The 16184-nt window shown below is 46.4% G+C and overlaps 1 protein-coding gene across 1 annotated transcript; it reads left to right on the top strand.

The window, feature by feature from the left end:
• The first annotated feature begins 234 nt into the window (after positions 1-234).
• Positions 235-6880, top strand: LOC123168693 (phospholipid-transporting ATPase 6). The gene is made up of 11 exons (XM_044586561.1): positions 235-466; positions 826-2763; positions 2878-2988; positions 3301-3577; positions 3678-3766; positions 3870-3957; positions 4214-4423; positions 4503-4628; positions 4730-4828; positions 4932-5123; positions 5907-6880. Exons 2-11 carry the CDS (start codon positions 959-961, stop codon positions 6561-6563), a joined length of 3654 nt encoding a protein of 1217 aa, XP_044442496.1. The 5' UTR covers positions 235-466; positions 826-958; the 3' UTR covers positions 6564-6880.
• Positions 6881-16184: the final 9304 nt, after the last annotated feature.

Raw genomic sequence — 16184 nt, 5'->3', positions numbered from 1 at the left:
AAACACCAATCAATCAGCCAAAACAATAAAGGCGCAGTATATCAATGCGAAGGAAGAGACCAAACCGGACCGAGCCTCTGCCCGTGCGCCGGCCTGCCCCGCTGTCCTACTCTACTCTACGTGGGGATGGAGATACGGAGGGACCATGAATACGCCTCGCTCGCGAAATGGCGTATTTCGAAAGTTAATCGGAGGTTTAATTAGTAATCCATCTCTCACCGCTCCCCATTCTCTCTCTCTCTCCCCCTCTAGTCGCGTCCCACCTCGCCCCCCGTTGTGTCCCTCCCCTCCTGCCTTCTCGCTCCGCCCTCCAATCCCCTACACGGCAGGCGAGGCGAGGCCAGGCCAGCTCCCCCGCATCCCCGCCCGCCGCGCGAGAATCCCGAGGAGGGATCGGAGGACGGCCGCCTGCCCCTCCGCCAGCCAGCCACCCGGACTCGCCGCTCCCTCCCTCCCTCCCTCCCAGGTGAGCGACGCCGACGCCCCTTCCCCTCGGTCCGAGCTCCGGCGGGCGTCGTGTGCTAATGCTCCTAACGCTTCTTCCGCGTGCCGTGGTTTCTCCCCTCCCCTCTGCTCTATGCGAGTTTTGGATTTCTCTCCGTATTTTCAACGCGTTTTTTTCCTCTCTTCGTTTCGTGTTGCTGTTCGTACCTGACGGTGGATGAATTCGCTGGGTAATCACGCGTGGCGCGGAATGCGGCTCGCCGGATTCCAGGAAAAAAAATTGGGGGCACGGATTTCCTCGTCGATTTTTTGGATTTATTTATTATTCATCTTATTTTGCTCGCGAGATCACGGCCTGATCCCTTCCCCCGCAATTCGCAGGTCGAATTCGCCCCGACGGCGTAGGAATCCCCGCAGGAATTCGCCCGAGATTTGATCGGGAGGAGACTCCAATGCTGCCCCCCGCGTAGCCGGAACCGGACCCCGCGCGTCAACAGGGCAGCAGGCCGCCGAGATGGCCCGTGCGAGGAAGCGCGACCGCCTGCGATGGAGCAAGCTCTACACCTTCTCCTGCTTCCACCAGCCCCACACCGACGAGGCCGCCGGCCCCGCCGCCGTCAGCGGCAGCCCCGTCGGCGGCCCGGGCTTCTCGCGCATCGTGCACTGCAACAACTCCATCCTCCACCGCCGGAAGCCGCTCAAGTACCCCACCAACTACATCTCCACCACCAAGTACAACGTCCTCACCTTCCTCCCCAAGGCCATCTTCGAGCAGTTCCGCCGCGTCGCCAACCTCTACTTCCTCCTCACCGCCATCCTCTCGCTCACCCCGGTCTGCCCCTTCTCCCCCGTCAGCATGATCGCCCCCTTGGCCTTTGTGGTCGGGCTCAGTATGATCAAGGAGGCCCTGGAGGACTGGCGAAGGTTCATGCAGGACATGAAGGTGAACAACCGCAAGGTCAGCGTGCACAAGGGTGACGGTGAATTTGAGTTCCGACATTGGGAGGACCTTTGTGTTGGTGATGTGGTCAAGGTTGAGAAGGACCAGTTCTTCCCGGCTGATTTGTTGCTCTTGTCCTCGAGCTATGAGGATGGCATTTGCTACGTTGAGACAATGAACCTGGATGGTGAGACAAACCTGAAGCTGAAAAGGTCACTGGAGGTTACGCTGCCATTGGAAGAGGATGAGACGTTTAAGGATTTCCGGGGAGTGATAAGGTGTGAAGACCCAAACGCGAGCTTGTACACATTCATTGGTAACTTAGACTATGAGAGGCAGGTGTATGCCCTCGATCCGTCTCAGATACTTCTCAGGGACTCAAAGCTGAGGAACACAGCCTTCATCTATGGAGTAGTCATTTTTACAGGGCACGATAGTAAGGTGATGCAGAATTCAACCGAGTCGCCATCAAAGAGGAGCAGGATTGAGAAGAAGATGGATTTGATCATATATATTTTGTTCACTGTTCTGGTTTTAATATCGCTCATCAGTTCGATTGGTTTTGCTGTGAGGATCAAGCTTGATCTGCCCAGATGGTGGTACTTGCAGCCTCAGAACTCCAACAAATTGGACGATCCAACACGCCCTGCTCTTTCTGGGATTTTCCATCTCATTACAGCACTCATTCTCTACGGGTATTTGATTCCGATCTCGCTATATGTCTCAATTGAAGTTGTGAAGGTGGCACAAGCACATTTCATTAACCAGGACATTCATATGTTTGATGAGGAGACTGGCAATACTGCTCAGGCCCGAACGTCAAACTTGAATGAGGAGCTTGGCCAAGTTCATACGATTTTGTCAGATAAAACTGGCACTTTGACCTGTAATCAGATGGATTTCTTGAAGTGTTCAATTGCTGGGGTTTCTTATGGTGTGCGTGCGAGTGAAGTTGAAAGGGCTGCTGCAAAGCAGATGGCATCAGGCGCTGCTGACCAAGATATTCCTGTGCAAGATGTATGGGAGAGTAATGAGGATGAAATCCAGTTAGTGGAAGGAGTTACCTTCAGCGTGGGAAAGACCCAAAAATCCTCGATAAAAGGCTTTAGTTTTGAGGATGACCGTCTTATGCAAGGGCACTGGACCAATGAACCAAATTCCAACATGCTTCTTATGTTCTTCCGGATACTTGCTATTTGTCACACTGCAATCCCTGAGGTGAATGAGGCAACAGGTGCTCTTACTTATGAAGCAGAATCACCTGACGAGGGGGCTTTTCTTGTGGCAGCCAGAGAATTTGGATTTGAATTTTTCAAGAGAACACAAGCGAGTGTCTTCATCAAAGAGAAATACACTTCCTCTAATGGCACAACTGAGAGGTATATGTATTTCAAATTACTGTTGTCCTTAGCTTTTCTATCTTCAGCTGAGAGTATTTGGCTTTCTGATCGCTATTTATTCATGTTTCTTCATCTTCGGTTGGGATTTCTTAGGGAGTTCAAGATTCTCAATTTATTGGAGTTCAACAGCAAAAGAAAGCGAATGACGGTAATTATGAGGGATGAAGATAACCGTATTGTTCTTCTTTGCAAAGGAGCAGATACGTAAGATTCTATACCAAATAGTTTTTGTTTTCTGATGCTTATGTTATTACATCACCATGTGATGTCATCTGTGTTACAGTCTGCTACTTTATCGATCATAGACTAAAAAGATGAAAATAAGAAATGCTGCCAAAAGAGTAGCGTGTACACTCACACTCTGCTGCTTTGTTGATCATAAACTAAAAAGATGGAAAATAAAAAGAGCCACCAAAAGAGTAGCGTGTATGCTTGATTTCCGATTAGGTATTCTCCACATGGGCTGCTCATGCTTTAATCTGACTATCTTATGTTGTTTTTTATCCAACCGAGCAGCATTATATTTGATAGACTAGCAAAAAATGGAAGGTTGTATGAGCCAGATACAACCAAGCATCTCAATGAATATGGTGAGGCAGGCTTGCGGACGTTAGCGCTATCATACAGAATGCTTGAGGAATCAGAATATGAATCTTGGAATGCCGAGTTTCTTAAAGCAAAGACATCCATTGGGCCTGATAGGGAATTGCAACTTGAGCGAGTCGCAGATTTGATTGAGAAGGAGCTGATCCTTGTTGGTGCAACAGCGGTTGAGGACAAACTACAAACAGGGGTAATAATGATCTGTTGATTTTTGAGTTGTTATGTTGCTGATCCTGCTATCACGCTAGTAGCTGTTTTGACTTGTTATGTTTCTTCTCATATTGTATCAGGTTCCTCAGTGCATTGATCGCTTGGCGCAAGCAGGTCTCAAAATCTGGGTTCTGACAGGCGATAAGATGGAAACTGCAATTAACATAGGGTAAGCTCTTTCCTATAAGAGTTACTCTTAACAGTAATATTTGTAATCCTACGTGTGACAATGCGTCTTTCTTCTGAACATTTTGTTCATTTCTTCTTTGCAGATACGCATGCAGTTTACTTAGGCAAGGCATGAAACAGATATCCTTGTCCACAACCGCTGGTGACCAAGTAGCCCAGGATGCACAAAAGGTACCTTTGCACAGCATTTTCTCATATACTCCCTCCGTTCCTAAATATAAGTCTTTTTAGAGATTCCAATGTGGACTACATACGGAGCAAAATGATTGAATCTACACTCTAAAATATGTCTATATACATCCGTATGTAGTCCTTATTGAAATCTCTAAAGAGACTTATATATTTAGGAACGGAAGGAGTACTATAGATGGATTTGGTCTATATGGCAGTCATCTTTGCTTTGCATTCGTCTTTGGAACCTGAGCAGGCTGCAAAAGAGAGTCTTATGTTGCAAATCGCCAATGCTTCACAAATGGTAAAGCTAGAGAAGGATCCTGACGCAGCATTTGCTCTTGTTATTGATGGAAAAGCTCTTACATTTGCTTTGGAAGATGACATGAAGAATATGTTCTTGAATCTAGCAGTAGAGTGTGCTTCTGTCATATGTTGCCGTGTGTCTCCAAGACAGAAAGCACTGGTAACCTCATCTATCGCCAATCCATGATCTGGGTTTTATACATAAGCCAATGCTGAGTTTGCTCGTTTTCGCGTTGCAGGTGACCCGACTGGTCAAAGAAGGCCTTGGAAAAACTACTTTAGCAGTAGGTGATGGTGCAAATGATGTGGGCATGATTCAAGAAGCTGATATTGGTGTTGGTATTAGTGGGGTCGAAGGCATGCAGGTCTGTCTAGATTATTACTATTCTCTTGGGAACTAGTGCATTGCGAGGAGATGTATTAATAGTTTAATTGTAAATGACGATGGCTTCTTTCTTTTGTCCAGGCTGTGATGGCGAGTGACTTTTCTATTTCCCAATTTCGGTTCCTTGAGCGACTTCTTGTTGTACATGGCCATTGGTGCTACAAGAGAATTGCCCAAATGGTGCCACTCAAAACGCTTCATTTGTTTTGTTACATTCTGTTGAACTATATTGTTTCGCATATGTGGTATAATGTTTTCTGAGTCCTCTTCCATTGAATTGCAGATCTGCTACTTCTTTTACAAGAATATTACCTTTGGACTTACAATATTTTACTTCGAGGCATTCGCTGGATTTTCTGGGCAATCAGTCTATGATGATTGGTTTATGCTGCTTTTCAACGTTGTTCTTACCTCTCTACCTGTTATATCACTTGGAGTATTTGAGCAAGATGTTTCTGCTGAAATCTGCTTGCAGGTATGTGACAGAATATTCGACTTACTTAAGCCTGTGACATATATGGCTTATATGAAAAATAAACATGCTCGGAAAGGGAACACCATAAAGTGGACTTCTGGGATGTGTTGTAATGGTGCGTTGCATTTTGTTACGCTGTATGTGGGGTCTTATTTTTTTTGGTGGGGGGGGGGGGGGGTGCTAAGAGCCTGTGACAGTTGCAGAAGATTCTCTTTATTTTGTTTATTTGCTTCATCCATATCAGTACGCTTCCGAAGTTGAAGCTAACAAAGGAGATATGAATAATATGTCAAACTTTGTTTCACCAACCATGAATCCCGAATATAGTCCCATCTGGGGGTTAGGTAGTATTGCGCCACTGCCTAGTACCAGAATAACAACATTATGCTCATGGCATTGCTGTTTAAGAGAAGTACAAAGGAATTGTGAGAACTCTAAAATTTACTCCATAAGTACTATCCATGTTTGTGTTACACTTACACATAAGTTTCTATCCTCTTTCAGTATGCTTGTTCATTTAATTCACGTGTGTTCCCTTTCCGTTGATATAGAATGTTGGAATTTTAGAAATACAGTTTGGTTTAATGTGCATTGAATTCCATTTCTTCATAATTCACAGTTCTATGAATATCTACTTCAAGTATTTATGGATGAGTGATCCTAATGAAAGGCACAAGTCATTCTATGCACTTCCATTTAAATTTCTGTATGTGTTGGCCCTTTGCACCATAGGACTTAATCTGGATATCCACCAACTGATATGGCATAATTTTCACTTTGCAGTTCCCAGCGCTATATCAGCAAGGACCAAATAACCTTTTCTTTGACTGGTACCGGATTTTAGGATGGATGGCGAATGGCCTCTACTCATCTCTGGCGATATTCTTTCTCAACATCTGTATATTCTATGATCAAGCAATCCGCTCTGGTGGACAGACTGCCGACATGGCTTCAGTGGGAACCACCATGTTCTCCTGCATCATCTGGGCTGTCAATATACAGATTGCTCTGACAATGAGCCATTTCACCTGGATTCAACATTTGTTTGTGTGGGGCAGCATAGGGACTTGGTATGTCTTCATTATCACATACGGGATGGCTTTGAAGTCTCGAGACAACTTCCAGATTATGACAGAAGTTCTCGGGCCAGCTCCCATTTACTGGGCAGCGACCCTTCTGGTGACTGCTGCTTGCAACATCCCCTACCTGATTCACATATCCTACCAGAGATCATGCAATCCACTTGATCACCATGTGATTCAGGAGATCAAGTACCTACGGAAAGACGTCGAAGACGAAACAATGTGGAAGAGGGAACGGTCTAAGGCGAGACAGAGGACCAAGATTGGTTTCACCGCAAGGGTAGACGCAAAGATTAAGCAGCTCAAGGGGAGGTTGCATAAGAAAAGCCCATCGTTAACCATCCATACTGTAGCGTAGAACACCTCTGAGTCATCTGGTAGTCTCGTCGACAGTAGTTGTCGCCTTACGTGCTCCCGCAAGGCAGCGGTTTTTTGGCTTCACCGAGTGATAAGGCGATTTTTTTCTCTTTGTCCAGCCTAATTTTTTCTTTCAATTTGTTGCTGTTCTTTTTTCTTGTCCATTTGTGTAAGAAATGTTGGGTTGTAATTGGTGGCCTTACCCCCCAAGTAGAAGTTCTGAAGCCAGCCGTGTAAAAAGTATAGCGCTCCTTTCAGTTGGAAGAGACAAACCTACCGAGATAGCTGACAGTATATGTATATCTGCAATTTTGACTATCCTTGTGACTTTGTTATCTGCAATGCTGGCAGTAGTGGCATTGCCCATGCCTGCTGAACAGAACCGAGCATTGTATTCTTGGTTGTTCATAGTACTAGACTTTCCTATACGACAGTGTTAGTGAGCATTCATACAATGAGCAGAAACCGTATCTTCCATGGTGCGGAAAATCACTGCGCGCAGCATAATTTGGAAAAAGGCAGTCTTCTCTCTTCCACATTGAGTTGCTGATGCAGTTTGCTTGCATTGCTAATGATCCATTTACATTATCTATCCATGATGTTGGCCAGTGATAACATATTTAGCGGCTACAGTATGCGTGTGTGTCAATTGTGTGTATATATATGTATCATATACATAATCATCCTAAGAGCGGAAGTAGTGCGGTTGGGAGGATGGATAGAGCGAAAACGTCTCATCCTGATAAAGACCATATGATCTTAGATCTTGGGCCCTTTCGATTTGCAGGATTCAGAATACAGAACAGTAGAAAAAACTTAGGCCTGCAATATTAGCCCACTTATAGCTGAGTTTGTACTAACTTTGTTTGGTTGAAAACAACAAAAGCAAATGAATCTTTCCAGGAGGTTTGATCAGAGGAAAACAATTCCTATGAAATATAGTGTGAATGAGTTAGAGTGCGTAATGGGACTAATGGGTCTGGACTGGCGGTATAGCCCGTTAGTCTTAGGGTTAATTACAGATAAGGGTCGCTTGCTTAGGGGTCAAAGTAAGCCTTGCTTGAAAGTTAAGTAAACCTTTCTATATAAAGAGAGTAGATGTATCAATCCAATGAAGCAAGAATTAAGAAGGAAATCCCTTCCCTCTTGCCTGGCCGTGGGCAAAAGGCCCCCGGCCGGCTCTCTCGCGCCCTCCTTCTAGCAGCCACATAACAATTTGGTATCAGCTTTCCCAGACTCGATCGTGTCCAGCCCTCCACCGAGTTTTTCCCACCGCCGCCGCCGCACACCTACCCGCCGCCACCAGCGTCTTCATCGGTGCTGCTGCCCCACACAGCAGGCGCGCCGACATTGGGTGTGCTGGCGTCCTCAGGGGCGATTGCACCCTCTGTCCCCGGCGCCGTCCGCCCTCGTCCTCACCCCGGAGCAGATGACAGCCTCAATCCTGGAATTACGGCAAGCCGTGGCGGGCATCAGGGCCTTCCTCGTCGGGCCCTATGCGCCCCAGTCGCATCCACAGCAGCCACCTCCTCCGCCGCCACACCAACAGCAGCTACCCCCACCGCCGCCGCCCTCAACCGCGACCACAGCGCCGGTCATCTCCTACCAGTATGGGATGCCCTACGACGGGACTGCGACGACCTCGTTCCCATCAGCGCCGCCGCCGTCCCAGGGCGCCCCCATCCAGCAGATCAAGTTCCCGCCGTCGCCGTCACCGCTTCCGTCTTGGATCGCTACCCGCCACGTGTCGGCGGCAATGAGGCTGCAGGCTGCTGCGCGCGGCCTCCTAGCGCGTCGGCGTGTGCGGGAGATGCGTGGTCTGCAGCTGCCGCTCCTCCAAGTTGCCCTTCACTGCGCAAAGGACCTCGATCTCGTCCGTTGCGTCGGGGATCTTGGGCATGCGGTTTCCCCCACAGGCGGCGGGCATGCTATTTTCCCTGCGGGCAGCGACCTCAAAGTCTGCGGCATCGGCGGTTGGGGGGGGGGGGGGCGCACCCCTCCTCGTCATTCTCCATCGCAAGCCCTCCACTCTTCTCCGTGCGGTGCAGACCAACAACCGTCCAGCAGGGAGAAGGCATGGTGTCACCGACAGGAGCGCACCGCATAGCACCAGTGCATTCCGTCGCCGGCCGCCGCGAGGGCGCCTCTGCTGGTCGCTCTTGCGACCACTTCCAGGTGGCCATACACATGCACTCCTTTGTCCAGATGGTGTCCATGGGATCCAGGTGGCTGTACACGTGCACGTCCGACGTGCGGATGATGTCCACTTTTTGTTAAGGGGTCCAAAATAAAGCGTCCCAGTCCATTTCAGGTTGAGAGTAATAAAACAAGTCGAGATGTAAAGGGCTTGTTTTTAGGTGTTAGGTTTGTGTTGCGTCGAGTCATGGTTATAAGTTGGTTAGGCTGCAGCTCAAGGACAAGCTGCATGTCTAGGTGGGGTGTAGTGTTAGAGTACGTAATGGGATTAATGGGCCTGGGCTGGCGGTATAGCCCGTTAGTCTTAGGGTTAATTAGAGATAAGGGTCACTTGCTTAGGGGTCAAGTAAGCCTTGCTTGGGAGTCAAGTAAACCTCCCTATATAAAGAGAGGAGATGTATCAATCTAATGAAGCAAGAATTAAGAAGGAAATTCCTTCCCTCTTGCCTGGCCGTGGGAAAAAAGCCCCCGGCCGGCCCTCTCGCGTCCTCCTTCTAGCAGCCACATAATAGAATGACTCCTTAAAAAAATCCTATAAGATTCAATCGTACAATTAAAAAAATTCACATAGGAAAAAATTCTAATGATTCCTGTTCTTGAGTTTATCCATGAAAATCCTTTTAATCAAAGAGGCTTGAATAGAGCCACGGGAGAACAAAGATCACCGTGTGGACCAAATGAAGCAACCCACTAGCACGACAATTCATGGTTACATGCGTTGACACTCCATGCAATTTGCTTTTCAAACTTGTTCCATTGTGTTCCGACTTTCGACTATATATTATATTTGTTCAATTTTGGTTGTTTGACATTTTTTGTTAGTTTGCTTTAGAATTGCCTTTATTTCCATTCAAATTTATTGTGATTTGATTTCAAGTATGTTCAATTTGAACGAAATATCATGTTTGCTTTCTATTCTCATTTTCTCTCTTTTAAGTTTAGCTTTTTACCGTTAGTGTGAGATTAATTTATCTGTTCTTTTGTCTTCTATCTATAATTGTGAATGTTGAAATGGAAGGGAAGTATGTGGCCTCATCAAAGATGCAAAAGAAAATCAGGTCGACCGAGACACAACGTAATATATGGTCAGTTTTTGTGATCCCTCTGACTGCATACGTCAACATTATTGTTAGAATGTGATAAGTGTTCGTCTTGCACATGCCTAACCATTTCAGACCTTCTGTCAACCGTTCAAATGTATTTAACCGACTTCATGTTACTGCTGCAATTTTACTGGGGTTTGTTGCTACACCTTCAGCATAAATGATGTGTCCTAGATACTCAATAGTAGGTGAACCAAAGGTGCATTCAGACTTCTTGAGGAAAAGTCATCACAGAATTTCCATAACATTTATCAAGTAGTGTTTATGCTCTTCAAGAGTTTTACAGTATATGAAAATGTCATAAAAACACTAGTACAAACTTCATGAGATATGGAGGAAAAATCTTGTTAATTAATGCTTGAAATGTTGCAGGGGCATTAGTAAGACCAAATGACATTACCAGGTACTCAAAATGGCCAAGATATGTCATGAATGTAGTCTCGTGCACATCCTCAGGACCCATTCTAATTTGGTGATATTCATCTACTAAATCATCTATTACATGAATAGGGATTTGTTCTTGATTGATTGTGAACCTCAGCATATCCCCCGCCCCCCGCCCACACACACACACACTGGAAATCTATATTCCACCGTTTGTACTATTGCTAATCTACCTATTTCAAATCAAGGTCAACTTTGCATTCTTCAGGAGCTTGAGCTAGTTGGAATTTTTTTGTTCACTTGTCTGATCCAACTCAAAAGGTTTTCTCCATTGAAACAGGGGAAAACATTTTATGACCTTTGGAAATGCTTTTCATAAATTGAGCAGCACGTTCATATTTATAACATTTTTTTACTGTTAATGTGTTTTTTTGTCCAAACTGTTGGGGAACGTAGTATTTCAAAAAAATTCCTACGATCACGCAAGATCTATCTAGGAGAAGCATAGCAACGAGCGGGGAGAGTGTATCCATGTACCCTCATAGACCGAAAGCGGAAGCGTTAAGTAACGCGGTTGATGTAGTCGAACGTCTTCGTGATGCAACCGATCAAGTACCAAACGTACGGCACCTCCGCAATCTGCACACGTTTAGCTCGGTGACGTCCCTCGAACTCTAGATCCAGCCGAGGCCGAAGGAGAGTTCCGTCAGCACGACGGCGTGGTGATGGTGATGATGAAGTTACCGACGCAGGGCTTCGCCTAAGCACTATAACGATATGACCAAGGTGTGTTTCTGTGGAGGGGGGCACCGCACACGGCTAAGAGAAAGTTTGGTGTGCCTTTGGGGTGCCCCCCTGAGGGAGTCCTGGACTAAGGGGTCCTCGGGCGTCCGACCTATTAACCATGGGCCGGACTGATGGGCTGTGAAGATACAAAGACCGAAGACTGCACCCGTGTCCGGATAGGACTCTCCTTGGCGTGGAAGGCAAGCTTGGCGACCGATTATGAAGATTCCTCCCTTTGTAACCGACCTCGTGTAACCCTAGATCTCTCCGGTGTCTATATAAACCGGAGGGCTTAGTCCGGATAGAGATATATTCATTACCATAGTCATACATGCTAGACTTCTAGGGTTTAGCCATTACGATCTCGTGGTAGATCAACTCTTGTAATACTCATATTCATCAAGATCAATCAAGCAGGAAGTAGGGTATTACCTCCATAGAGAGGGCCCGAACCTGGGCAAACATCGTGTGCCCTGTCTCCTGTTACCATCGACCTTAGACACACAGTTCGGGACCCCCTACCCGAGATCCGCCGGTTTTGACACCGACATTGGTGCTTTCACTGAGAGTTCCACTGTGCCGTCCCCAAAAGGTTTGATGGCCCCTTCAATCATCAACGACAATGCTGTCCAAGGAGAAACCTTCCTCCCTGGACAGATCTTCGTATTCGGCAGCTTCGTACTGCGGGCCAACTCGCTTGGCCGTCTGGAGCAGATCGACAGCTACGCCCCTGGCCATCAGGTCAGATTCGGGAGGTTGAACTACGTCGCGGACGTCCGTGGAGACTTGATCTTCGCTAGATTCGAGACCGCGCCAATCGCTCCTGATCACCCCGATGAACATGACCTAAATCTGTCATCGGACCACATCCAGGAGATTGCTCCTATAACTGCTCTGGCCGTAGATCCGGAGCATACTGCGCCATCCAAGGACGGGAGGCTCAACCCCACCATGGAGGCCACAGCTTCCACGGCGTTGGAGCCGAACATAGACCTAAAGTCACACGACGTCTTTGTCACCGGAACTCCAGACTCGTCTCTGGTCATAAATTCCGAGCTATGCGCATCCGCGGACGCCGAACTTGATCGCTTATCGATATTTGAGTTTAGCGCCACAGACATCTTCCAGCATTCGCCCTTGGGCGATGTGCTAAATTCGTTAAGAAACCTGTCCTTGGCGGGGGATTCACAGCCGAATTGTGTCTGATTCGAGCTGGAGGCTGATGATGGGGGAGAATTTCGCTTCCCACCCACCACCCACTTCATAGCCACTGTCGAAGACTTAACCGACACGCTTGACTATGACTCCGAAGACATCGACGGTATGGACGATGATGCCGGAGACGAGGAGGCCCAACACCCGCCGTTTACCGGACGATGGACAACCACTTCCTCATATGACGTATACATGGTAGATACGCCAAAAAATAATAGCGGCGATGACAAGGAAAACCCAGCAAAGGAGGACCCTCCTAAAACACAACCAAAGTGTCGGCGTCAGCGGCGCCGCTCTAAACCACGCCGCAGCAAGGACAGCAACACCGGCACAGGAGACGACAACACCCCGGACGGTGCCAAAGACGTAGAAGACCTCGACGAACAAACCGACGAATAGGACAATCAGAAAGATGGGCAAGTCAGCCCTGACGAACAGGCCATAAATGAAGACTCGGAGGGCGGTAGTTATCATCCGCTCTCCAAGGAGGAGGTGAGCCTCGGCAACGAGGACTTTATCGTGCCTGAGGAGCCCCTCGAGCAGGAGCGCTTTAAGCGCCAGCTAATAGCCACTGCAAGGAGCCTGAAAAATAAGCAGCAGCAGCTTCAAGCTGATCAAGATCTGCTCAACGATAAATGGACTGATGTCCTGGCAGCTGAAGAATATGGCCTTAAGCGCCCTGCCAAAAGTTACCCGCAGCGTAAATTGCTACCTCAGTTTGATGATGAGGCGTTGGAGCCCATACCATCATCGTGCAATGCGGCTGACCGACCACCACGGGGTTGGGACAAAGCGGCAACTCAAGCCAAACACCAGCCTGCTCCACCTCACCGTAAGGGTAGAGATAAAACAGCTCGGGGACACACCTACGACTGCTACCTCTTGAGCACTGCGTTGGTTTTCCATTGAAGAGGAAAGGGTGATGCACTAAAGTAGCGTAAGTATTTCCTTCAGTTTTTGAGAACCAAGGTATCAATCCAGTAGGAGACCACGCTCGAGTCCCACGCACCTACACAAACAAATAAGAACCTCGCAACCAACGCGATAAAGGGGTTGTCAATCCCTTCACGGTCACTTACGAGAGTGAGATCTGATAGAGATGATAAGATAATATTTTTGGTATTTTTATGGTAAAGACTGAAAGTAAAGAAAGCAAAATAAACGGCGCCAGAAATAGCTTGTTGTCGGGAGATTTATATGATGGAAAATAGACCCGGGGGCCATAGGTTTCACTAGTGGCTTCTCTCAAGATAGCATAAGTATTACGGTGGGTAAACGAATTACTGTCAAGCAATTGATAGAATTGAGCATAGTTATGAGAATATCTAGGTATAATCATGTATATAGGCATCACGTCCGTGACAAGTAGACCGACTCCTGCCTGCATCTACTACTATTACTCCACACATCGACCGCTATCCAGCATGCATCTAGAGTATTAAGTTCATAAGAACAAAGTAACGCTTTAAGCAAGATGACATGATGTAGAGGGATTAACTCATGCAATATGATATAAACCCCATCTTTTTATCCTCGATGGCAACAATACAATACGTGTCGTTTCCCCTACTGTCACTGGGATCGAGCACCGCAAGATTGAACCCAAAGCTAAGCACTTCCCCCATTGCAAGAAAGATCAATCTAGTAGGCCAAACCAAACTGATAACTCGAAGAGACTTGCAAAAATAACCAATCATACATAAAAGAATTCAGAGGAGATTCAAATATTGTTCATAGATAATCTTGATCATAAACCCACAATTCATCGGATCTCGACAAACACACCGCAAAAAGAAGAGTTACATCAAATAGATCTCCAAGAGAATCGAGGAGAACTTTGTATTGAGATCCAAAGAGAGAGAAGAAGCCATCTAGCTAATAACTATGGACGGGAAGGTCTGAAGTAAACTACTCACACATCATCGGAGAGGCTATAGTGTTGATGTAGAAACCCTCCGTGATCAATGCCCCCTCCGGCGGAGTGCCGGAAAAGGCCCCAAGATGGGATCTCACGGGTACAGAAGGTTGCGGCGGTGGAAATAGGGTTTTGGCTCCGTATCTGATAGTTTGGGGGTACGTAGGTATATATAGGAGGAAGAAGTAGGTCGGTGGAGCTACGAGGGGCCCACGAGGGTGGAGGGTGCGCCCCCTGCCTCGTGGCTTCCTCGTCGGTTGCTTGACGTCCACTCCAAGTCCTCTAGATCACGTTTGTTCCAAAAATCACGTTCCCGAAGGTTTTATTCCGTTTGGACTCCGTTTGATATTCCTTTCCTTCGAAACACTGAAATAGGCAAAAAACAGCAATTCGGGCTGGGCCTCCGGTTAATAGGTTAGTCCCAAAAATAATATAAAAGTGTATAATAAAGCCCATTAAACATCCAAAACAGAATATAATATAGCATGGAACAATAAAAAATTATAGATACGTTGGAGACGTATCAAGCATCCCCAAGCTTAATTCATGCTCGTCCTCGAGTAGGTAAATGATAAAAACAGAATTTTTGATGTGGAATGCTACTTAGCACAATTTTCAATGTAATTCTCTTATTTGTGGTATGAATATTCAGATCCGAAAGATTCAAGACAAGAGTTTAATATTGACATAAAAGTAATAATACTTCAAGCATACTAATAAAGCAATCATGTCTTCTCAAAATAACATGTCCAAAGAAAGTTATCCCTACAAAATCATATGGTCTGGCTATGCTCTATCTTCACCACACAAAATATTTAAATCATGCACAACCCTGATGACAAGCCAAGCAATTGTTTCATAGTTTTGGTGTTCTCAAACTTTTCAATCTTCACGCAATACATGAGCGTGAGCCATGGATATAGCACTATAGGTGGAATAGAATGGTGGTTGTGGAGAAGACAAAAAGGAGAAGATAGTCTCACATCAACTAGGCGTATCAACGGGCTATGGAGATGCCCATTAATAGATATTAATGTGAGTTAGTAGGGATTGCCATGCAACAAATGCACTAGAGCTATAAGTATATGAAAGCTCAATAATGAAGACTAAGTGGGTGTGCATCCAACTTGCTTGCTCACGAAGACCTAGGGCAATTTGAGGAAGCCCATCATTGGAATATACAAGCCAAGTTCTATAATGAAAAATTCCCACTAGTATATGAAAGTGACAAATCAAGAGACTCTCTATCATAAAGATCATGGTGCTACTTTGAAGCACAAGTGTGGAAAAAGGATAGTAGCATTGTCCCTTCTCTCTTTTCTCTCATTTTTTTAGTTGGGCCTTTTCTTTTTTTATGGCCTTTTTTTTCTTTTTTCTTCTTTTTCGTCCGGAGTCTCATCCCGACTTATGGGGGAGTCTTAGTCTCCATCATCCTTTCCTCACTTGGGACAATGCTCTAATAATGATGATCATCACACTTTTATTTACTTACAACTCAAGTATTACAACTCAATACACTACAAAAAAAAGACACTTCCGTGATGATACATATTTGTCACAGTAGGTCACGTTTTCTGTCATGCATGTACATCCATGACAAAATTATGACAGAATCAAGATAGTCATACCTGTGCTGTCATAGAAGTGTTCCATGACATTACCAAAATTATCATCACGGAAGTGTCCACTTCCATGACGATAAATTGCGCGTCATAGAAGTGCTTTCGTCAAGGGTGACCGACACGTGGCATCCACCATAACGGAACGCCGTTAAGCTATTGGGTCCGGTTTTGGATCCGATAACCCGTTAACAGCCCAGACCAATGGGGATTTTCCACGTGTAAAATCATCATTGGCCGGAGGAAACACGTGTTGCCTCACCGTTGGGACAGATGTCATCCACTCATTGGACAGGAGGCGCCTATGATAGGTCGACACGTGGCACGGCCCAACAGTGGCCCATTCCGGTGAAAAAGGCCGGCCCAGTAAAAAATAGCAGGCCGGCCCATATAAGGCCTACTTG

The sequence above is a fragment of the Triticum aestivum genome, chromosome 7D, assembly GCF_018294505.1.
Source record: "Triticum aestivum cultivar Chinese Spring chromosome 7D, IWGSC CS RefSeq v2.1, whole genome shotgun sequence".
Classification (NCBI taxonomy): Eukaryota; Viridiplantae; Streptophyta; class Magnoliopsida; order Poales; family Poaceae; genus Triticum; species Triticum aestivum.
Note: the sequence above shows the minus strand (reverse complement) of the source record. Positions and strands in the feature narration are given on the sequence as shown.

Excerpts from the sequence above, each read along its gene's own strand:
- LOC123168693 (XM_044586561.1), top strand. The coding sequence starts at position 959 with ATGGCCCGTGCGAGGAAGCGCGACCGCCTGCGATGGAGCAAGCTCTAC. Across the intron at positions 4,424-4,502 it reads CTCCAAGACAGAAAGCACTG|GTGACCCGACTGGTCAAAGA; the intron begins GTAACCTCATCT and ends TTCGCGTTGCAG. Across the intron at positions 5,124-5,906 it reads CTGCTGAAATCTGCTTGCAG|TTCCCAGCGCTATATCAGCA; the intron begins GTATGTGACAGA and ends TTCACTTTGCAG.